This window comes from Dreissena polymorpha, chromosome 15 (assembly GCF_020536995.1).
Source record: "Dreissena polymorpha isolate Duluth1 chromosome 15, UMN_Dpol_1.0, whole genome shotgun sequence".
Lineage (NCBI taxonomy): Eukaryota > Metazoa > Mollusca > Bivalvia > Myida > Dreissenidae > Dreissena > Dreissena polymorpha.
Window position 1 is genome coordinate 56,213,264 of NC_068369.1, and position 24,687 is coordinate 56,237,950.

General features: G+C 35.8%; 2 protein-coding genes across 6 annotated transcripts in view; both read left to right on the forward strand.

Moving 5' to 3' along the window:
• The window catches only part of LOC127860345 (CDK5 regulatory subunit-associated protein 3-like), a 29,180-nt gene extending 23,782 nt beyond the window's left edge, over nt 1–5,398 (forward strand). Inside the window, exons 13-15 of one of the 5 annotated variants that reach the window (XR_008039719.1) lie at nt 1,236–1,407; nt 1,902–3,732; nt 4,285–5,398. Coding sequence is in view for 1 of the 5 variants with exons in the window: in XM_052398360.1 (XP_052254320.1) it covers nt 1,236–1,407; nt 1,902–1,973 (244 nt within the window). In the remaining 4 variants the exon portion in view is untranslated. Of the gene's footprint in view, nt 1–1,235; nt 1,408–1,901 lie in introns of all 5 variants that reach the window. The other 4 variants (XR_008039718.1, XR_008039716.1, XR_008039717.1 and 1 more) reach the window with 4 other exon arrangements.
• Nucleotides 5,399–8,321: 2,923 nt separating this feature from the next.
• The window catches only part of LOC127859324 (dolichyl-diphosphooligosaccharide--protein glycosyltransferase subunit STT3B-like), a 51,991-nt gene continuing 35,625 nt past the window's right edge, over nt 8,322–24,687 (forward strand). Inside the window, exon 1 of the mRNA XM_052396652.1 lies at nt 8,322–8,536. Coding sequence (XP_052252612.1) covers nt 8,367–8,536 — 170 coding nt within the window. The 5' untranslated portion in view covers nt 8,322–8,366. The remainder of the gene's footprint in view (nt 8,537–24,687) is intronic.

Below are 24,687 nucleotides of genomic sequence, written 5' to 3' on the forward strand. Positions count from 1 at the left end.
GAAAGGGCTAACATGGCATATGGATTAATAATGAAATAGTCACTAAAGTATCCATTCGTAGTTTTGTCTCTCTGTCTGTCTGTCCGTTGACACAAACTTGTCTGGCAAAGTACTCCTACACTTATTTAAAGAAAATTTGTTGGATTCCGTGGAATATCAATATAAATTAACTTGTGATCATATAAGAAATGTTGTTTCACTCTTGAGAAAATATTTCTATGATCACCCATGAATTAAAATCTATATTCCTACAAATTCAACACATATCCTCTATTTATTTAAATAAGTATCCAAATTGCTGGAATTACGCCCCTTTTAAAATAAGACTTTCTATAATATTCTTGTTGCAACTTGCAATATATATATTATGGGGCATCAAGAGCATTCCTCATTTTTGTGACAAGCTCTAGTATTGTTCTATGATTAAGTAAATAAAATCTTGTTATACAGTACAAACAACATTATCACATTCCATAATAACTGTGCATAGACATACATGATGATACTAATAACTTACTATATACTACTATGTTTGAGCTATGCGAAATTGATTAAAACGCCACTTCTTTGCATCGACCATTCCAAGGCGGTGATCCCAGTTTGTTCATGTTTGTGTGTTTGTTATGTATTTCTGTGTCTTTTCTACATTTGTTTTGTTTCTCCCATTTTGGCAATAAGTTACTTGCCATAAATATGAGACCACAAGCCATATCAAGGCTTCTCTCCTGCTGATGCTGCTGAAGTTTCACTTGGTTTATATGTGAGTCGTGTTCTGAGAAAACTGGGCTTAATGCATTTGCATAAAGTGTCATCCCACATTAGCCTGTGCAGTTTGACAGCACTTTCCACTGTTATGACATTTTTCATTTAAATGAAGTCTCTTCTCAGCAAAAATCCACTTAAGGCGGAAAGTGTTGTCCCAGATTAACCTGTGCGGACTGCACGGGCTAATCTGGGAGGACACTTTACGCACATGCATTATGCCCAGTTTTCTCAGAACACAACTCATATAAGCCCATATGAGCTAATCAGGGAACCACTTTCCAGCTAAATTGAATGTTCATGAGAAAGAGACATCCTTCACACGTAAAATACTATAAAAGCAGAAATTGTCATCCCTGACAGGCCAGTGCAGACTTCACAGGCAAATCTTTGATGACACAGTGCATCAATGCAAAACAAAACTAATTCATAGATTTAATTTATATTATACTTACGTTTCCTCCATGTCACAGGTATGTGGACCGTCTGCGAGACTCATTACGACAGACGCTGACTCTGGCTGACAAGATGGTGTTCTATGAGAAGGAAATGGTGTCGCGTCGTAACGCAGCCATAGAAGAAGAACAGGAGCTGCACCCTAGAGTGGCTTCCATGGTGAAGAGGACCAAAGAGATGCAAAAACAGGTACTAAGTGGTATTTTATGAGTGGTCATGATTTAATATGATTACATCTGATTAACAGTCAATGCCTTATAAGTTCTTGTGCACTCTTATTGGTTCACTCAGGTAAAAGTGAGTACTGTATAAGTGATTATTTCCGCGTGTCGAAAAGTTAGCGAATTCAAAATAACAGGCATTAAGTGTGCGGAAATGTCAGCAAATCGCCCGTATCAAAAGGATTCACAAAAATTATACCGCTATAGCTTTTGTGTCAAATTAATTGACAAATATCTAAATTAACTTTAATTTGAATGACAATACATCTGTTACCAATTAATGTTTTTTTGCTGATATTTTTCTCGAGCTGAAATCATATAATATCTTCAATGCTATACACTTACATGTATGCAGTAAAGCTGTGTTTTTTAGTTTGGTTCTGGATATATCAATCAAGCTGCAGTGATTAATCTCAAATACATTATTGGAATGATATTCAATGCTCTTTTGTATATTTGCAGATGGAAAAGGAGATTTCAAAAAAGTACAAAGACAGGCCTGTCAACATTATGGGGGAGATCAATACTATATGATGGATGTTTAGACAAATAGAAATACGAGTCGCGTTCTGAGAAAACTGGGCTTAATGCATGTGCCTAAAGTGTCGTCCCAGATTAGCCTGTGCTGTCCGCACATCAGGGACGACAGTTTCCACCTAAACTCAATTTTCGGTACGGAGGGACTTCCTTGAAACTAAAAATACCATAAAAGCGGAAAGTGTCGTCCCTGATTAGCCTGTGCAGTCCGCCAATCTGGGACGACACTTTACGCACATGCTTTAAGCCCAGTTTTCTCAGAACAAGGCTCAGATATGTTTGCATCACATAATAAGATAAATATTACATGCACTCCATTTAGGCAGTGCATAGGACATTCAATAGGGTTCAACATAATCAGGGGTTTAATGGGCACTTAAGTAGCAATTGAGCCACTATGCCATAAATTACAAATCATGTACATCTTCATCTACAAGTTAGCAAGTTTTTGTCGGACAGCAGTTTTTACCAGAAGTTCTAATTATTTTGTGTATTGTAATGCTTACACGCAATTAGCTTTGTCACATACAGAAACTTGTTTTCTTAAAGTTAACAGCAACATTCTTTAAAGTAAAGTATAAAATTAAAACAATTGCATTGTTTAGAAATTTCGGCAAAATGAAATTTAACCACCGACCAATGCGCTTGAGATTTTCGTTCATCTACATAAATAGGGCAGATCTCAAAGATTTTTTGACAACCTCATATTTAATTATAAACTGCTGTGGTTAACACGCACACATTATTGAAATTCTTGATTTTTTACCTTTAAAAACTTGTTATTTTTTGTTGTAAACAGATATCTGAATGATCGCAAATGTACAAATTAATGAATTATAAATTCACTGTTTGGATTTTCTCTGTTGAAAAGAGATATCTTTGTTTGCACAAAGATCTATAAATAAACATGTTTACATTCGCTTGTAGATAACAAACACAGGATATATCAGTGAATTTTAATGCAATATTTTTATTATTAAGAGTGTATTTGAAGAAAACTTGTATATTTTGTCAGAGAAATACATGCTGACCAGTCGTCTACTGAATGTAATAACTAGGGTAACTGACATTTTGTGAATTGTTCAGGAATGCATATTTTCAGACCTTCTCCAAAATACAGTAAGAGCACTTACGTTACTTTTTGCGCTCAAAATATTTCAGTGTTGAAAATTATGGTAACTGCTCCTTTCTTAATTTTTTATTGTTTTAAAAAAGACATATCAATTTGGAGTTTTGTTTCGTTTTTTAAGTGTTATTATAATATCAATCAGAAAATTTGAATACGGAAACATGTTTATTATTTTAATAGAACATTTTTTTGCTTCTCTTGAAAATTTAACAAAATGTCAGTTACGCTACTTTTTGCATTCAGAAAATGACATGTGTTTGTTATGTCAATTTCAAAAATTTGATAAAAACATTATTTTTACCAAAAAGGTTGACTTAATATTTTAACAGTTGATGTATGTCACCTTAATAAACACAAAAATGGAAAAAAGTAAAAATTTATAAAAATGTCAGTTACATGACTTATTATATTCAGTAGGCGCAGTGTGTGAGATTACAACAATTATAGTGATATATATTTATGCCCCCTTTCGAAAAAGAGGGCCTATATTGTTTTGCACATGTCGGTCCGTCGGTTGGTCCGTCCACCAAATGGTTTCTGGATGATAACTCAAGAACGCTTAGGCCTAGGATGAAACTACATAGGTACATTGATCATGACTGGCAGATGACCCCTATTGATTTTCAGGTCACTAGGTCAAAGGTCAAGGTCACAGTGACTCGAAACAGTAAAATTGTTTCGGATGAGTACTCAAGAATGCCTACGCATAGGATCATGAAACTTCATAGGAACATTGATCTTGACTGGCAGATGACCCCTATTGATTTTCAGGTCAAAGGTCAATGTCACAGTGACTCGAAACAGTAAAATGGTTTCCGGATGATTACTCAAGAATGCTTAGGCCTAGGATCATGAAACTTCATAGGTACATTGATCGTGACTGGCAGATGACCCCTATTGATTTTCAGGTCACTAGGTCAAGTTAACAGTGACCTGATGCAGTAAAATGGTTTCTAACGTATTCAAACAGTGGCTGCCACTACAACGGACAGCCCATTTGGGGGGCATGCGTGTTTGGCAGATGACCCCTATTGATTTTCAGGTCAAAGGTCAAGTTCACAGTGACTCGAAACAGTAAAATGGTTTCCAGATGATTACTCAAGAATGCTTAGGCCTAGGATCATGAAACTTCATAGGTACATTGATCGTGACTGGCAGATGACCCCTATTGATTTTCAGGTCACTAGGTCAAGTTAACAGTGACCTGATGCAGTAAAATGGTTTCTAACGTATTCAAACAGTGGCTGCCACTACAACAGACAGCCCATTTGGGGGGCATGCGTGTTTTACAAACAGCCCTTGTTATAAAAAAATTAGCTCAAACAATAAGCTGTTGCTGCTAGATAAAAAATTGAGTGTAGAGAATGTTTTTTACAAAATGTTCATTTGTATTTTAGATTATTATATGGCATTACATTTAATATAATGATTACATGATACATGTGTATAGTGTATGCTGGTTCATTTCGTCATGAAAGAAAATATCAATATTTTATTCAACTTTTGCTTAGAATATAAAGATTGAAATATGTGTGCAGTAGGATCTAGTCACTTGTATCGAAGTGCTGATTTTGTATATTAATGAATCTATTTATTGATGGTGTTTCACATATTGTTGTATTTTATTTGCCAAGCTTGGGATTATTGTAGGTTAAGGATCTAGAAATAAACTTTGTTTTAAGTTGTTTAACCAAAAGGTGCTGTGTACAGATAAGAAACAATCATTTAATTCATTGACTATTCTGCGTTTTGTATTTCTTGGTATTTTTGTCTATTATTATATTTTTATTGAGTACATTCCTTCTGAGTTTTTGAGTTTTTGATATTTTTTCTTATTTATTTAAGTTTTTGAAATGTCAACCACATTCACAAACAATCTTGTGTACTTGATTAGTTTCCTGGAATGGATTCTTTCCGATCACAGTTATTTGATTTTCAATCAATTCTGGTATTTTATTGTGCATATTGTGTTATTTAGTTAATCTATGATTGCTTTAATATTATTGGTAGTGATATTTCACTTGTTCAAAAATGATTTGAATAAATATAATAGACAACATAACTAAAGTGTTCTTATATTTGTTAGATGTTAGATTAATTGAACGAACTGTAGTAAGCCTGGAGCATTACACCCAGATGTTCACAAATAGCCCAATTACTTGAGCGGTATGTCGAAAATACTAGGTAAGTTTTGAACACTGTTAAATTTATTTAGTCTGGCAAAGCGAACTTGAACAATTGTGAGTAGTTTTTTGTGAGTAATGTTTTTTGTGCCAAGCAAAAAAGAATTGGCGTTGTCATTCTGTGCCTCCGTCATTATGTCCATCCGTGCTTCCGTCATTCTGTCCGTCTGTCACATAATTCTGAAATTGGCAGATGATATCAATTCAATGAATTAGCTTGTTTGTTTGCTATTTTGAGAATAAACTTAAGAACATCTCAGAAAAACAATAAAACTTAAATGGTCTAAGTTTACACTCTGGTCGAAATGACAAAGTATGCCTAAAAATAGGATAAAAAAGGTTTTTTTTTTAATTTGGTGAAGAGTTGATGTATACAAAATACATGTACTTACATGAATTATGCCAAGCACATTTTGCATTTGTATAAAATAAAAAATAAAAAGAATAAGTGCTTTAATTTATTTTTTAATTTTATTTTTTAGTATATATTTAGTTCAAACATATTTATGTTTTATCATCAAACAAATGTCAAGGATCTTTTTTAAGAAGAATCATCTCGCTGTCTGTTAAACCCTGGTGAGGTCCAATATAAGGGATGAACCAGGAACCTACAGATGGAAAGCAGAACCTACAGATGGAAAGCAGAACCTACAGATTGAAAGGAGAACCTACAGACTGAAAGCAGAACCTACAGATGGAAAGCAGAACCTACAGATTGAAAGCAGAACCTACAGATTGAAAGCAGAACCTACAGATTGAAAGCAGAACCTACAGATGGAAAGCAGAACCTACAGATGGAAAGCAGAACCTACAGATTGAAAGGAGAACCTACAGACTGAAAGCAGAACCTACAGATGGAAAGCAGAACCTACAGATTGAAAGCAGAACCTACAGATTGAAAGCAGAACCTACAGATTGAAAGCAGAACCTACAGATTGAAAGCAGAACCTACAGATTTAAAGCAGAACCTACAGATTGAAAGCAGAACCTACAGATTGAAAGCAGAACCTACAGATGGAAAGCAGAACCTACAGATGGAAAGCAGAACCTACAGATTGAAAGCAGAACCTACAGACTGAAAGCAGAACCTACAGATGGAAAGCAGAACCTACAGACTGAAAGCAGAACCTACAGACTGAAAGCAGAACCTACAGACTGAAAGTAGAACCTACAGATGGAAAGCAGAACCTACAGACTGAGAGCAGAACCTACAGATGGAAAGCAGAACCTACAGATGGAAAGCAGAACCTACAGACTGAAAGCAGAACCTACAGATTGAAAGTAGAACCTACAGACTGAAAGCAGAACCTACAGATTGAAAGTAGAACCTACAGACTGAAAGCAGAACCTACAGACTTTAAGCAGAACCTACAGACTGAAAGTAGAACCTACAGATGGAAAGCAGAACCTGCAGACTGAGAGCAGAACCTACAGATTGAAAGCAGAACCTACAGATTGAAAGTAGAACCTACAGACTGAAAGCAGAACCTACAGACTTTAAACAGAACCTAAAGACTGAAAGTAGAACCTACAGATGGAAATCAGAACCTACAGACTGAAAGCAGAACATACAGACTGAAAGCAGAACCTACAGACTGAATGCAGAACCTACAGACTGAAAGCAGAACCTACAGATTGAAAGCAGAACCTACAGATGGAAAGCAGAACCTACAGATGGAAATCAGAACCTACAGATGAAAAGCAGAACCTACAGACTGAAAGCAGAACCTACAGACTGAAAGTAGAACCTACAGACTGAAAGCAGAACCTACAGATTGAAAGCAGAACCTACAGATTGAAAGTTGAACCTACAGATTGAAAGTAGAACCTACAGACTGAAAGCAGAACCTACAGACTTTAAGCAGAACCTACAGTCTGAAAGCAGAACCTACAGACTGAAAGCAGAACCTTCAGATTGAAAGTAGAACCTACAGACTGAAAGCAGAACCTACAGATTGAAAGTAGAACCTACAGACTGAAAGCAGAATCTACAGACTTTAAGCAGAACCTACAGACTATAAGCAGAACCTACAGACTGAAAGCAAACTCCACATCAACTACAGCATTGCAACTAATATTAGTTTCTAAGCTTTAAAGTGTGATCATGAATTGGTTTCACATAAGAAAATCAATTTTTATCATTGTAACCAGCCATGGAGAAGTTCTAAACTGAAACGTAGGCGCAAAAAGGCTTTTTAAGATATGTATTTCTTTTAGGAGCTTTACAAATAGCACCCTAGCTTTTATTTACAAAACTTCTAAAAGAAATTCCATCATCCCTTGATGTATGGAAGACTTCTAACAAAACAAGCCATATTTAAACAAAATGTGTAACATTCGACCTCAGTGTGAGACCTAGAGACCTGAATCTAACTCGTACCACAATGTAAGATAAAAGAGAAACATTGTTGAAATTTATTAAACAATCCCTTGATGCCTAATAAAGTAGTGGCTGAACTATGATTTATTTATCAAAATTGTGATATTTAACCTTGATGTGTGACTGATCAATGTGTGATATTTGAATTACTATGAGACCTTGACTTTTCCTTTAGGTTAATGGGTGAATCAGCCCAAGATGATTGAGAACAACTGTGGTTAGTTGCTTGCTCTGGCTCATTTATTATGTTATTGGATATACAGCTCAAGACAGGCAACTCTTACATAGAAAGTATATTTTCAATTCAAAAGGGACCATAACAATGTTATTGACAAATGATTTGCGTTGCAATTTGACATGCATCATCCTCTTATCCACACGATGTATATTGAGAGATAGTAATATCACGTGTCAATGAATTTTATTCTAAATTATTGCTCTTATAAAGCCAAGCAATGCCGAGTGATGACTTCGGACACACAAGTGGTCCGGATGGGATTAACGGTAGGATGGACGGACAGCGAAACAATGCCTAAACTTCATCCCTCCGCTAATAGCGGGGAAAGATAAATTTTGTTTACAAATAAGTTGTGTGTAACCTTGTTAAGAATAAGGAAGTTGTCCGAGAACATCCAACAAATTTGCCTGTGGCGGTTTGTGATTGGTCATTCTGCCTCACCGTGTTCCGTGTCGCGAAGATGGCCGACACCGGTATGAAAACAGAAGTTGCTTCAACAATGTTCAATCCGGGAGGCTGGAAAAGTCTAATCTCGTTTGCAACACTGACTCTTGCATGGCTTGTTGGCTTCAGCGCCCGGTTGTTTGCTGTCATCCGCTTCGAAAGCATTATCCACGAATTTGATCCATGGTAAGAAAACCATCTGTGAAAGTGTGTTTTCGTCTTCATAAGTTCATCTACATTTAGTTTACTCTGGTCTGGAGACTGGGGTGAATGAAGCGAATATGTTAATTCATTGCAATATTTTTGTTTTTGTTGTTCCACTGCATCTTTTATATTATTCATTCCAGTTCTTGTACAGTGTTGCCAAAGTCATCCTGTAAAATTAATCCAGTATAGAATGGGGACATTGGGCTATTATTTGGGGTCGGTATTGAATTAAGACAACTTCTCAATGTCCAGTGGCCATATTTCATTTTGGGTATAGGAAATCTGAGTTTGATCATTTTCTAAAATTTCAACAAATAAAGTATTCTTCAATAAGCGGTTAAGGAAACAAGTTATGTACTTTCTGAATTAATGCAAACAATGCCACAATAAACAATTTACCTTTAAGGCTTTTAAGATTTATCCTCCGATTACCATGTATAGAGCAATTAAGGAAACAAGTAAAAGAATGTCTGAATTCATGCTACTCCTATAAATATGAGGTCGATTTACATCGACCTCATATCGTTTAACGTTATTTTGCAATAGCATCGTTCCGACATGAATTCATGTCGGAAGCTTTAACGGCATCAAATTCATATAACAGCACAGAATAATCATGCAATAAATTATTAAACATAAAATATAAACATTATTTTACTAATTGCATTAGAAAAATGTTTATACAAACTTACAAGTAATGATAGTCCAGACCTTAAAACACTTCCACTGTTCAAATTCCATATTGTTGCCATATAGCACTGTGTAAATTGAAAGTTGCATAATGTTACCTCATTGGTCGGTTATAAATACATTGTTTCTCTATATATAGTATTCGATTTAGACGAAAATAATAATTTACGTGGAATGTCATATTAGTTTTCCATTAAAACTTTGATCTTGCTGTGTGTGTTTATGGACGTTATTAATTATGTTATACTTATTTTTGTATTTCATTAAGAATTAGAACGTGTAGCCCTTTTTGTTAACTGTTTTTAGCAAACGATTCGCGGCTAAATAAGACACTGAAAATAGTTAAAGCGACACTTTCATTTAAAGATTAAATGTGAACAATATTAAATGAAACCTTTTTTGGTATTAATATATTTTATTGACATGTTAAATTCGATACTTGAAAAGGTGTTTAGTCTTTAAAAATATGTCGCTGATATTGTTAAAGCGGGTATATACGATTTTTTATATGTGTTTAATTATAATATATTGATAAAATATGTTACAATAACATAAAATTGGCAAGATAAATTATACATTAAAGCCGAATTTCATAAAATGCAGCAAAGACAAATTAGCGCCCCGAGCCGATTGTGACGTAAATATTTTCCTACAATAACCGAATCATTCGTCTTTGTATTAGGATCGGAGTTAGTGTTCGTGTGTCGTATGAATAGATATCGTTGCAGGAATTCAAATAAACCGTTACACTAAGTTTAGATTAACATCTTACATGTATGGTATACATGCTGGCGAATTCGGCTATACAGCCGTTTTCAATTTCAGAATTAAATATCTGGCTTATTTCGCATTTTTCGAAACATGTTCTTTTTAACTTTTATTTTAATTTATATTGAAATACATATATAATAAGTTTTTTACACATTTAATATAAATTCATAAATATTTGACAAAATCGTATATACCCGCTTTAATTTCAATAACTGTTAATATGCTTAATGTTGTATAAGAAATTGAATAGTTTCACTGAGTTGTATTCCCGCCTAAAATCCGATATCGTAAAACGCGCAACGGTTAAGAATAAGGTCTAAATAAGTTTAAGTATTCAGATCTGAATATCAGCAGCTGTGCCAGCTGGGAAGCCCCGTTTTGGCTTTAACAACCGCAAGCGAAACAACATACTTGTTTAAGTCTTGCACTTAAGACTCCATGATCACAAGTATAGGTCCCTGATGTGGCGTATGACACCATAGTGTTATTTAGTATTGGTCGGCACAGTATCTGATCATAACGAGACAATTGGTTTGTGCTGAACACAGGGGCAATAAAACCACAGATCTATCAATAAACAAGATTATTGAGATATCTTTTATTGAACACCGCGATAAAAATGCTCAAACCACGGACTCTAGATTACACGGATAAGAAACATGGCAACATTCTCAGAATCATCACTGCTATATGTGTAATCAACTAACAATTCGTCTAAAAATAATTTATATATTTGAGTTGAAGACGATGTACTGTTGTATAAGTCTGAATAAACTATCTGTCTACCTGTCTAAATATAAGTCGTCATCGTCCCAGTGAAAAAAAATCTGATTTTGAATAGTTGGACATGATGCCCTGATGTCAAAATACGAAATGACCCGCGTAACACCGACCGTGATTTTCAAGAATCTTTAATAAATTGATAATTTAAGGTAAATAACATTTCATATAATTATACATAATTCCCTCGTTGATAATTAACAGCAAACGATGAATGTTTTTGACACCCATTTTATTTCAAGTATGCATGCAAAGCCGAATAAAATCGAGAGGGTCCGCTATATACGCTTATCATAAATTTAACACCCTTTCTGTGTTATGAACAAGAGCTGAAATCGTTAATTTATTTATAATAAGCTTTATTGATATGTTTCGTGAACATAATACTACAATATATTCCATAAAAAAATATAATAATCATGGCAAAGGAAATTCAATGGCCGGTTTCTAATCAAAAGCATAATCGCCAAGACCGTAGCATCAGTTCAGTGCGTTAGGAACGCGCGCTACTTTCTTCCGCCTTCATTCCTTAATTACTTTCGTTTTTAAACATTTTTTTTCTATCGTATACAGAATTCTATTCTCCTAAGCAAGATGTAATTTTTAAAACTGAACTCCAAATATAAACGCTACAAATTGGTATTAAGTACGAACATGTCAACCGTAAATCTAGATTCTAAAACACCAAAACGGTATGATATTTGCAAAAGTTAAAGTTATAACTCGCCGGGCTGTCGAAATCAGAAGAACCTACAAATTGGTATTAAGTACGAACATGTCAACCGTAAATCTAGATTCTAAAACTCCAAAACGGTATGATATTTGCAAAAGTTAAAGTTATAACTCGCCGGGCTGTCGAAATCAGAAGAACGCTACACATTGGTATTAAGTACGAACATGTCAACCGTAAATCTGGATTCTAAAACTCCAAAACGGTATGATATTTGCAAAAGTTAAAGTTATAACTCGCCGGCTGTCGAAATCAGAAGAAAAACTTAATATATATTTATATATCTGTTTACTACGTAACGTAAGCTTTCTAATGATATATAATTTGTCAAAATCGGCCGAGAAATGAAACTATAATTCAACAAAAGACGTGAGTGGGTACATCAAAATGTATAACCTCGGCGCTTCGCTGTACGCTAATTGTACAAGATCGATAGCCACAATACGGTAAAACGCGCGGTGGTAAAACATAAAATGTGTATTTCTTGTGTTTATCTCGCTATAAATCCATTAATAACAACGGGAATATACTAAAACGCATATTTTTTGAAAGAGGAATTAATAAGCAACAAGATAACGTATAAACCAATAAAATCGGATGAATAGTTTTTGCATAAGATTGAATTTACTACAGTAAGGGTCAAATACTCGATTCATCTCCTAACAATATACACTCCGTGATACAACTGGTAGTTTTAACACACACATATAGGTGCCATTTAATTAAAGAGTACAGAAAGCTAAAAAGTGATGTGGTTTGTTGTACAACAACAATTGGTTATGTGTAACCTATTCAAAAAATAATTTCGTTCAAGATAATTCAATGTAATTCTATAAACGACAAACACACTTCGTGTGTTGTGTATGTTTATTTTTTAAAATGTACATACGTGGTTTAAAGCACAATTTTTATACATTTAAGAGGTAATCGCTCACATTTATGTCTAATTAATCATAATTTTATGCATTAGCAAAGATTTAACGAGAAAAACTGAAGTTTAAGTTGAACTCAATTTGCTATAGGAAAACGACGGTAGCCGTTTAGACGTAAGCGGGGTAGCTTACGTCTAATTATTTGGACTAAATTCATGCAAACAATGCTGCAAAAAACAATAAAGCTTAAAAGATTTAGTTAATTTCTGTTATATCCATGTCAAAATTGTTTATTTACAGCAAGTTTAACCATGCAAAGCAGATTATATCCATGCCAAAATTGTTTATTTACAGCGTGTTTAACCACGCAAAACAGGTTATATCCATGCCAAAATTGTTTATTTACAGCGTGTTTAACCTATGGTGTACGAACTGGTCCAAAACTACTCTAAACTGTCCGGGACAGTTTATAAACCGTCCCGGACGGTTTCTAAACTGTCCCGGACAGTTAACTAAACTGTCCCGGACAGTTTACAAACTGTCCGGGACGGTTTAGGAAAGTTTTGGACCGTTCGTGCGCATAAACCGTCCGGGACGGTTTAAACTGTCCGGGACAGTTTAGTAAACTGTCCGGGACGGTTTAAACTGTCCGATACGGTATTATTTATATCAGCCAATCAGAACACTCCTTACAATAATGCTTTTCTTTAGAAGTCGTAATGTAATATCGTTGTCATCTCGAGCGACGCTATTTTTCTCGGACAAAACATGATTTTAAAAATATTTAATCAATAATTGCTGCCAAAAACGCCAGAGTTAAAAATGAATATTTTAAGTACTCGAAATAAATGTATTTGCCCACAAAGTATTTCTGACATTGGTAACGAACTTCTTCTTTTACAGTCGCTGCCCTGAAAATGTCGAGTAGGTGTAAACTCGGGATATGATGTGGTCATTCTGTTCACATTTCTAGCCAGAGCATCCAATCTTGTCAGTGAAGAATTAATGACCTCAAGGGACCTATTTGTCTCTAAAATTCTTGTAATGGAATTAAACACATCCCGACAAGTCTCTAAAAATCGATCTCTGTCCATATTCGCGTAACAATGATAAATTATCGAACAATCACTCGAGTAAACGTTTTTAAAAAGGAAATTCTTACTTTCGAAATGGCACACAAATGCGAAGTGTTACGAGTGTTCTGATTGATTGATTGACTCCTCTTAAGAACCTATGCCGTACTAAAATTTATGCCTGTAAACCGCCCGGGACAGTTTAGGAAACCGTCCCGGACAGTTTCCAGGAAACCGTCCCGGACAGTTTCCTAAACTGTCCCGGACGGTTTGTAATCCACAAAATAAATCGCCCGGTACAGTTTACAGACGCACGAGCGGTTCAAAAGTAAAAAACTGTCCGGGACAGTTTAGTAAACTGTCCGGGACAGTTTACATACCGTCCCGGACGGTTTATAAACCGTCCCGGACAGTTTAGAATAGTTTTGGACCAGTTCGTACACCATATTAACCACGCAAAGCAGATAGTTCCATACACAGCCTCAAATTACATTCACTTCTAGCATTGTTTACCTGGTATTGAGAGGTAACATCCAAAAAGCGAGAGAACTTGATTGCAATAGGCATTAGGCCAATTACACAAACTGAAACAGTAGTAGTTACTTTTTTAGCTCATCTATTTTTTGAAAAAAAATTATGAGCTATTGTCATCACCTTGGCGTCGGCGTCTGCGTCGGCGTCGGCGTCCGGTTAAGTTTTGCGTTTAGGTCCACTTTTCTCAGAAAGTATCAATGCTATTGCATTCAAACTTGGTACACTTACTTACTATCATGAGGGGACTGGGCAGGCAAAGTTAGATAACTCTGTCGTGCATTTTGACTGAATTATGTGCCCTTTTTATACTTTAATAGAAAATTGAAAATTTTGGTTAAGTTTTGCGTTTAGGTCCACTTTTTTCAGAAAGTATCAATGCTATTGCATTCAAACTTCGTACACTTACTTACTATCATGAGGGGACTGGGCAGGCAAAGTTAGATAACTCTGGCGTGCATTTTGACAGAATTATGTGCCCTTTTTATACTTAGAAAATTGAAAATTTTGGTTAAGTTTTGTGTTTAGGTCCATTTTATTCCTTAAGTATCAAAGCTATTGCTTTCATAATTGCAACACTTACTAACTATCATAAGGGGACTGTGCAGGCAAAGTAATGTAACTCTGACTGGCATTTTGACAGAATTATGTGTCCTTTTTATACTTAGAAAATTTAAAATTTGGTTATGTTTTGTGTTTAGGTCCACTTTATTCCTACAGTATCAAAGCTATTGCTTTCATACTTGCAACACTTATTAACTATCGTAAGGGGACGATGCAGGCAAAGTTATGTAACTCTAACTGGCATTTGGACGGAATTATGGGCCCTTTATACATAGAAAATTGAAAGTTTGGTTAAGTTTTGTGTTTTGGTCCCCTAAAGTATCATAGATATTGCTTTCATACTTGGAACACTCGCAAACTATCATAAGGGTACAGTAAAAGGACAAGTTGCATAACTCTGGATGTCATTTTTACGGAATTATGGCCCTTTTTTGACTTAGTAACTTTGAATACATGGTTTAATTTTGTGTTTCGATCCACTTTACTTCTTAAGTATCAAGGCTATTGCTTTCAAACTTCAAATACTTTCATGCTAACATGAGGTTACTGTACCTGGCAAGTTGAATTTTATCTTGACCTTTGAATGACCTTGACTATCAAGGTCAAATTATTAAATTTTGCTAAAATTGCCATAACTTCTTTATTTATGATTAAATTCTTTATTTATGATTAGATTTGATTGATACTTTGACAAAACTACTCTTACCTGACATACCACAATAGACGCCACCCAAACCATCGCCCGTGCCACCCCACCCGGAATCCCCCCCCCCCCCCCCCCCCCCCGAATTCCCCCCCCCCCCCCCTAAATTTTTTTTTTATTTTTTTTTTTAAGATCATCTCACAAATGACCACCACACCCTCACACTATACCCCCCCCCACCCCACCCCCGCCCCAATTTTTTTTTCAAACGGTTAAAAAAAACCTATTTATTTTGATTATTTTATGTTTGAAATACCGTCCAACGATCGCACCCAAGAATCCCCCCCCCCATCCCCCCTCCCCCCACCCGAATCCCCCCCCCTAATTTTTTTTTTTTTTTTTTTTTGTAAGATCATCTCACAAATAACCACCACAACCTCACACTATACCCCCCCCCCCCCCCACCTCACACCCCCATTTTCTTTTTGAAACGGTTAAAAAACACAAATATTTATTTTTATTATTTTATGTTTGGAATACCGTCCAACCATCGCACCCAAGAATACCCCCCCACCCCCCCCCCACCCCCCTCCCCCCCCCCCCCACCCACCCGATTTTTTTTTTTCCTTTTTTTCGAAGATAATGTAATAAATGTCCCAGCCCCCACACAATGCACCCCTCTTCACTCCACCCCTCCCTCATTTGTGATTGAAAATGAGAGTCCCTTCACCTTTAAAAAGAAAATAGATGAGCGGTCTGCACCCGCAAGGCGGTGCTCTTGTTATAACTTCTATTTACAATTAAACAAGTTTCTTTTTGTTCGGTCAAATAATCTTATTTGAGCATCATTGACACGTTTAAGTACTTTGCCTTAAGAATTGCAAAAACACAAATGTTTGCAATTTGTTCAGGCTGGCGAAATTGGAAATTCAGAAAATTTGCCGGTCCGGAGAACATTTAGCCAGACCAAAAAAAACAACACAACAAGCCACTGCCAGTGCTTTATCCTAATAAGATAACTATATTTAACTGACCAATGATATCCATTTAGGCATTATAACAACGTAAACTAAAGTAAGAAGTTTCAAAAAGAAAATTGCCGTTAACGGACACTAACTTGTACGATGTAAAATGATGACAATTTTGGAGACCTATGACGAGTGCATATATAAAGATATCACTAGAAAATTTTATATTTAATAAGCAACCTTTTTACAGCCATGCTTCATAAAGAAATTCATATTTTAATGTCCTTATCTACTCGAAAAATATGTCAAAGCTATCAAGATCTTTTTTGTAAGAACTCAGTTGCAACTTTCTCGACCAAGTTTGAAGTAGGTGTTGTGTAACCAGTTGGATTTTCTAATTGTACATATTAACAAACTTATTGCAAACATCAAAACAATGTGCAATTGCATTTTAATGATGTAGTAAGGGGTTTGCTCTTCGAAAAAATATGATTTGTTTGGATTCATTACACATTTTTTCGGTCGCCAGGACCAACATTCCTGTTAAACCTGCCGGACCAAATGGAAATTTGCCGGTAATAAAAATGGCACCCCATTTTTTGGCCATAATAACTAATTATCGGACATGGGCTTTTTTGTCTATCATTAATGACTCTCAATTTTCAGACAGTATATTTTACAGAACCATTTTACCAGATTTTGGCACTGTATTCGCTTAACTTGTGATCATGGGGTTTTACAAACGGATTAAGGTCATAAAACCTGGGAGACGCATGCCTGAGAGCAATTGACCATAACATTTGCATAATTGGGTAAATAACCATTTACACAGGTAAAAAACAATTGCTTCAACCAACAGCATTTTAAATTACATCTTCCTATTAAGTAAGCAGATCTGTTTAATGTTTTTACATTTTTGTTCTGTATCGGTTCAGGCAAGAGTAAGCAAAGCTGTGAAGCTGTTTTTATTTTAAAGTAGAAACATTTATTTTAAAGTACAAACACTAGTGTGCATTGATTTTTTGCTTTCATTTCAATATACAGTCAACTCTTGTTATCTCGAAGTCGGCGGGAACAAGAAAAAAATATCGAAATAAAGAGAGTTCGAGATATCCGATTAGGTGTTTTCAAAGAAAAAAAATAGACGAAAAGTTACCTTGTTTTTAACATCTAAATACCTGATAAGTGGTATTACTAAAGCCGTCATCGTTTGGCATAACTACCCTATCTATTACCTGATATATACGCGTTTTTACAAGGCACCATTAAATTTGCTATTTAATTTAAGTGCTTAAAATGACGTTTTAAGTGTTACAGAATTGCATGAACACATGCGGTTATCATTTTTCTAAACTGTAGAGTAAACATCCAGTAATGTTGCTATTTAAAGTTATGATGCAATTGACGTCCAATCAAGACGAGGGTTTTCCATCTGATCATGCCTAAATCACGTTCCGGAATACTGAACTGTACATGTACATTTTGTAATTTGAAATGCAAAGTTCAATCGATTATAAGTACAGGATAAAATAAAAATGAAAAGCCATTCTGAGTCTTATATGTATTATTTTTATTAGCATTCCAACCAATTGCCATGCAATAACAGAGCAGCACATAGACATTGGCGTTTATTAAAATCCGAATTTGCAAAGGTTTATATATTTGCATTGATTTAATTTTATGAGCATTTATATGAATAATCGCCTGATAGACCAAATTTTTTAAATCCCTTTTTAGCTCACCTGATTGCTCAGGTGTGCTTTTGCGATCCGTCTTTGTTTGTAGTCTCTACGTCTGTCCGTCCACATTTGTTCGTAAACACTCTAGAGGCCATATATCTTGTCCGATCTTCATGAAACTTGGTCAGAAGCTTTGTCCAAAGTATATCTCGGTCGAGTTCGAAACTGGGTCGTGCCGGGTCAAAAACTAGGTCACTAGGTCAAAAAAAGAGAAAAACCTTGTAAACACTGTAGAAGTCACATTTCATTCCCAATCTTCATGTAACTTTGTTAAAATGTTTGTCTTAATGATATCTTGGTCGAGTTCAAAAGTGGTTCCGGTCCGTTGAAAAATGTGGCCGCCAGTGGGCGGGGCAGTTTTCCTTATTTGGCTATTGAGAAACCTTGTAAACACTCAAGAGGCCATATTTCTTGTCCGAACTTCATGAAACTTGGTTAGAAGCTTTGTCCCAATGATATCTCGGTCGAGTTCGAAATTGGGTCAGGCCAGGTCAAAAACGAGGTCACTAGATTAAAAAAAGAAAAACCTTGTAAACACTGTAGAAGTCACATTTCATGCCCAATCTTCATGTAACTTTGTCAAAATGTTTGTCTTAATTATATCTTGTTTGAGTTCAAAAGTGGTTCCGGTCCATTGAAAAACATGGCTGTCAGTGGGCGGGGCAGTTTTCCTTATTTGGCTATTGAGAAACCTTGTTAACACTCAAGAGAGCACATTTCTTGTCCGATCTTCATGAAACTTGGTCAGAAGATTTGTCCCAATGATATCTTGTAAACACACAAGAGGCCATAGTTTTGGTCCAATAATGATGATACTTGACCAGGATGTTTTTCTTGATGATATCTATGCAAAGTTCAATCGATTATTAGTACAGGATAAAATAAAAATGAAAAGCCATTCTGAGTCTTATATGTATTATTTTTATTAGCATTCCAACCAATTGCCATGCAATAACAGAGCAGCACATAGACATTGGCGTTCATTAAAATCCAAATTTGCAACGGTTTATATACACTTCAACATCGTTATTTCGAAGTCGTCAGGACCGTAAAAAAAACTTCGGATTAACGATAATTCGAAATAAACGTTTGACAGACGACTTCTTTAATCCTTAAAAAATACAACATTGTGGAATTTGCATGGTTCGATCACACTGTACTTTTAATAATTGTTTTACTTAAAAACGTAAACTAGTCAGATAGCAATAGATTTCTACTTGTAACAAACGGAGGAATAAAACGATTCTTTTTTTTTCTTTTTATTTTTCTCTAATTACAGAACATATAAAATATAATGCATAGCGCATCATACATGTAAATAAATATGAATACATTTTTGGAAATGAATTCACTTTTTTTTAATAAGACGCGATGTCTTTCTGAACACCGGCGTTAGCAGCACTAAACTGGACGCGTGTAACATATTTCTCCAATTTGTCAAGGAAATTGAATTTGCTTTCGCCCGTGTTTTGCTCGCAGAACTGCCTTACGTTGTTGATGCATGTGGTCACACGTTGATTAGATATCATGTTCATTCATGTGTTGTCGGCCTCGTCGTCGGCTTTTGACGACATTATAAAATTAACATGCTACGCGCTGGCGACAAAGGTGTAATTATCGGCTTTGACACACAACGCGCAGACGACATAGGTGTGAAATTACGCTCAGTGTTTTGCAGTTTTGACTTCGAATTAAAGATTGATAATAAGGTGCGAATTATAGTGTTGGGACCGACATAATCACTTCGAATTAACGATTTCTTCGGTTTAACGAAGTTCGGATTAACAATGAAATTTTACATTGAACAAAGAAGAACCACAATCGGGACCCGAAAAATACTTCGAAATAACGGTGACTTCGGATTATCGGTGTTCGAAATAACGGTGTTGAAGTGTATAGGCAAAAATATAACTCAATGCATTTTGGAATGTTGTTTGTAAAAACAATTAGTCTTTTGGCTTTTTGGCAGGCTGTGTATTAATTGCAATTAAAGTGACAGGCCTTACTCAAGTGGTAATGGCTAACTACATTACACCAGGGTTTTTTATCTGATTTTGGGGAAAGGGCCTGGCCTTTTTTGAGGGGAAAAAAATCGCGCGAAACGACGAATTTTGGGGGAAAAAATTGTGCGAAAAGCTGGATCTTGGGGGAAAATAAGCAAAGTCTAAAATAATCAATTTAACATATTTTACTGTTTTTAAAACAAATTCAAGGCAACAGATAATTTAATTATGCAGGATTTTTCTAGTTTCTACAGTGGATCAGGATAACTTACATATTTAAAGGAAAAAAAAAAAAAAAAAAAAATTTTTTTTTTTTTTTTAGGGGAAAATGAAATCTAGGGGAAATTTTACCAGCTGAGGGGAAAAAAACATCCGAGGGGAAAGGGCCGATTTTCGGCGGGTCCCAAAGAAGGAAAAAAAAACCTGAACACACGTGTGGTCATTGATGCTATTAACGAATCAATTATCAACCGCACAGTATCGGGAGCAGCCGGGCGAAGCGAGATGGTGAAGTATCCAAGAAAACATTTCTCACCTTTGCCGACACTGGGACAAGTTTTCGCACTTCGAGATAAACCACAATAAATACATGTAAAATCGGGACTCGGGACAGATTTTTATATCGAGATATCGAATTATTCGACATAACGAAAATCGAGATATGCGATGTTTATTAATATAGATAAAGAAGGAAAAAAGTTGAGACATTGAGCTTTCTTCGACATATCGAGAATATCGAGATATCCGATGTCGAGATAACGAGAGTCGACTGTAATTATAAGTTTCAGACATTTAATTTTCGGACACAATTTTTGAATATTTTCCGTATCTTATATATAATGTCCAAAACTTAGAGTTATTATGGTATACAACAACAATTTTTTTGTTGATATCAAGGCAGGGCTTAATACTAAAGCACGTCCGAACGACATTCACTGCCTGTACCTAGGTATGGGCTAGCCAATGTCCCAGTAACATGCCCGACCGGTCGTGTGTATTTTTGGTGGGATTATGTGTTCTATATCAATAAACTGCATTTTAAATAAGCTTTTGAAAGATGCAAAAATCTTAATACAGTATGATGAGATGACAATTAAATCCCAGAGTGAATTCGGAGACAACAAACGGATCGTAACTCGAAATTGATTTGGAACCCCCTGATTGCAATCAAAAGAGGCTGACAATTCAGAAAATCCCCTGCGTTTTTCCTGGTAAAACACGTCAGTACCTATTTTGTAAACGGAATTCCGCTAGATACGTGATTGGTTTCCTCGAAGTGACGTGTTTTCTTGATAAAAATACGTTTTAAACTAAAAGCTGGGATCGCCCAGGATTGTCCCGGATTGATGAAGGTATAAAACTCAACATTAACACAAAGTTAATATAAAATTATTATTTATTTATCAATTTTAAATAATTTTAATTTGTTTGATCGATTAGAAGTGTTTTGAATCTTTTTTACGCAATTCAATTAGCAAAACTAATATTAATGGTCGATCCCGGCTTTTAGTAGAGAGTTAACCTTGTACAATTGTTACGACTACCGTAACACGTTATTTGTTATTTTGGGACACCTAAGATTCACTTACCGTTTGTTGTCAGACAGCAACCGCGGCAATCTATGTAAAAAGGTTGTTACGTTCAAGGTGTTGTTTAAGATTGGCTTTACGGGTGGGGATAGGGGTTCCTTGGATAAGAAAGGAAAAGGAAAGGAGGAAAGTAAGAGAAAGTAGAGGAAAAAAAACAAGGAAATTTCTCCGGAAATGGCGTGAAGATTACAAATAGATGTCTTAAGTAGATGAATATTGAATTCATTAGCATTAGTAAGGCAAGCTAATAAGAATGATTGAATCATAATTGCGCATCTCCACGCACAAGAAAATACAAGTTAAATGATAAATATAAAGGTTTTGATAATACTTTGGTCGGGGCACATGAAAGATTGGTCAGGGCTTGTAGGTTCTGTAGTTACAATAATTCAACGCTAAGCTTTATAGCCCAGTGGGCTGCTTGGAGTTGCAATGCGCTCTCTCTTGTCCATCGGTGCAAAATGTTATAAACAATGCAAAGGTTAAGGAAAACTGAAACTGCAAGAACTTATTAAAGTTTACCTATCTAAACCACAAACTTATCTAAATGGTACCATTAAAGCAAGAAATAATTGATTTTATTGACTTAGGTTTTGTTTTGTACGCTGTATCCGCCATATTGGAGAATTGACCCAATATTGGTTAGGTCGCAGTACACCAATATTTTGCACGTCGGGTTATGTGCTCCAGCCTATAAAGTCGATAACGATGTGGTATTCGATACAGAATACACTGTTTCAAATTTAAACATAAACATAACAGCGAGAAAAGTGTGTTGAAACATCGTCGTGTTTTTATAGGGTGCATGCAAAGGATAACATCCGTTGGTTGCCATTCAGGTAAATTTAACATGTTTATAAGTTTATTCATTATTTTAATCAATTTTTCTCGAACGACGTCTGTTTAGTGAAGCGCACGGATTCCCTGCGCTGAATTGCACCCATGTTTATGAAGGGGTGCATATGGACTGCCAGAGCCGCCATAGCAAAAATTATCAAGGCTCTGGGAGTCCGTTTATATGGACTAGTAGGTTCTGCATTTACTAGCCCGAATGGGCTTGTTGAAAAAAGTTAGTGTTAAGCCCTGCAAGGATTTAAATTACTTACATGTACACTATGTGTTTTACAAATTTAATCATACCGGACATAAATCTGTAATTGAAAACTGTCACAGGAATGTTAATTTTTACTTCAAAGTGTTACTTATATATAAGCATCTTTAATGTTGAATAAATGTGCGATCATATTCTCACTGTGGCTCAATGGAATTAAGGGAATTTTTAATCCTACATAGTTATGTGGCCCTGCTCATAATGCTTATAAAAAAGTAGGTTATTATTCCAGAATGTTTAGTTTTAAAGACAAGAAAGAGGTGGATTAGGTTCAGCTGAGTCTATTAAAAGCATTATGTTAAGTAGAGATTTGAATGTTCATATGGCTGTATTTTCTGAAAATGTGGTTTATCTTTGCCTAAACAATTCATGAGTGCGTTTTATGTGCGATATTGTTTCCTCTATTTTCAGTTTATGTGCTAAAAGCCTCATATATTGTCTCAATAATAGGACGATGCTTTTGTATTTACATTTAAAGATTTATTTAGTTTTTAGCTCAGCTGTTTTCGGAGAAAACCCGAGGTATTGTCATCGCCTGCTTGTTGTTCGCCGTAGGCGTCGTGCTAAAACAGTTACCTTAACATTGGTTCTAAAGTCAAAGTGCTTCCACCTACAACTTTGAAACTTCATATGTAGATGCACCTTGATGAGTTCTACACGCCACACCCATTTTTGGGTCACTAGGTCAAAGGTCAAGGTCACTGTGACCTCTAATATAAAACTTTAACATAAACCTTTACATACGCTCCAAAATCAAAGTGCTTCCACCTAAAACTTTGAAACTTCATATGTACATGCACCTTGATGAGTTCTACATGCCACACCCATTGTTGGGTCACTAGGTCAAAGGTCAAGGTCGCTTCGACCTCTAATATAAAACTTTAACATAGCCTCTACAATAAAAGTGCTTCCACCTACAACTTTTAAACTTCATATGTACATTCACCTTCCTCATTTCTACACGCCACACCTATTTTTAGCTTGGCTGTTTACGGAGAAAACCCGAGGTATTGTCATAGCCAGCTTGTCGTCAGCCGGCCGCCATAGGCGTCGTGCTAAAACCTTAACATTGGCTCTAAAATCAAAGTGCTTCCACCTACAACTTTGAAACTTCATAAGTAGATGCACCTTGATATGTTCTACATGCCACACCCAGTTTTTGGTCACTAGGTCAAAGGTCAAGGTAACGTGACCTCTAAAAAAAAACAAATTTTGACAGGCTTTCGCAGCCAAGTGTTGGCACCCGTTATGCGGTGCTCTTGTTTAACTTTTTAGCTTGGCTGTTTTCGGAGAAAACCCAAGGTATTGTCATAGCCACTCGTCCGCCATCAGTGTCATGCTAAAACCTTAACATTGGCTCTTAAATCAAAGTGCTTCCACCTATGACATTGAAACGCATATGTAGCTGCACCTTGATGAGTTCTACACACGACACCCATGTTTGGGTCACTAGGTCAAAGGTCAAGGTCACAGTGACCTCTAATATTCTTTTGACAAGCTTTCATTTATTAGCTCATCTATTTTTAAAAAAAAAATTATGAGCTATTGTCATCACCTTGGCGTCGGCGTTGGCGTTGGCGTCCGGTTAAGTTTTGCGTTTAGGTCCACTTTTCTCAGAAAGTATTTATGCTATTGCATTCAAACTTGGTACACTTACTTACTATCATGAGGGGACTGGGCAGGCAAAGTTAGATAACTCTGGCGTGCATTTTGACAGAATTATGTGCCCTTTTTATACTTAGACAATTGAAAATTTTGGTTAAGTTTTGCGTTTAGGTCCACTTTTCTCAGTGAGTATCAATGCTATTGCATTCAAACTTGTTACACTTACTTACTATCATGAGGGGACTGGGCAGGCAAAGTTAGATAACTCTGGCATGCATTTTGACAGAATTATGTGCCCTTTTTATACTTAGAAAATTGAAAATTTGATTAAGTTTTGTGTTTAGGTCCACTTTATTCCTACAGTATGAAAGCTATTGCTTTCATACTTGCAACACTTATTAACTATCATAAGGGGACCGTGCAGGCAAAGTTATGTAACTCTGACTGGCATTTGGACGGAA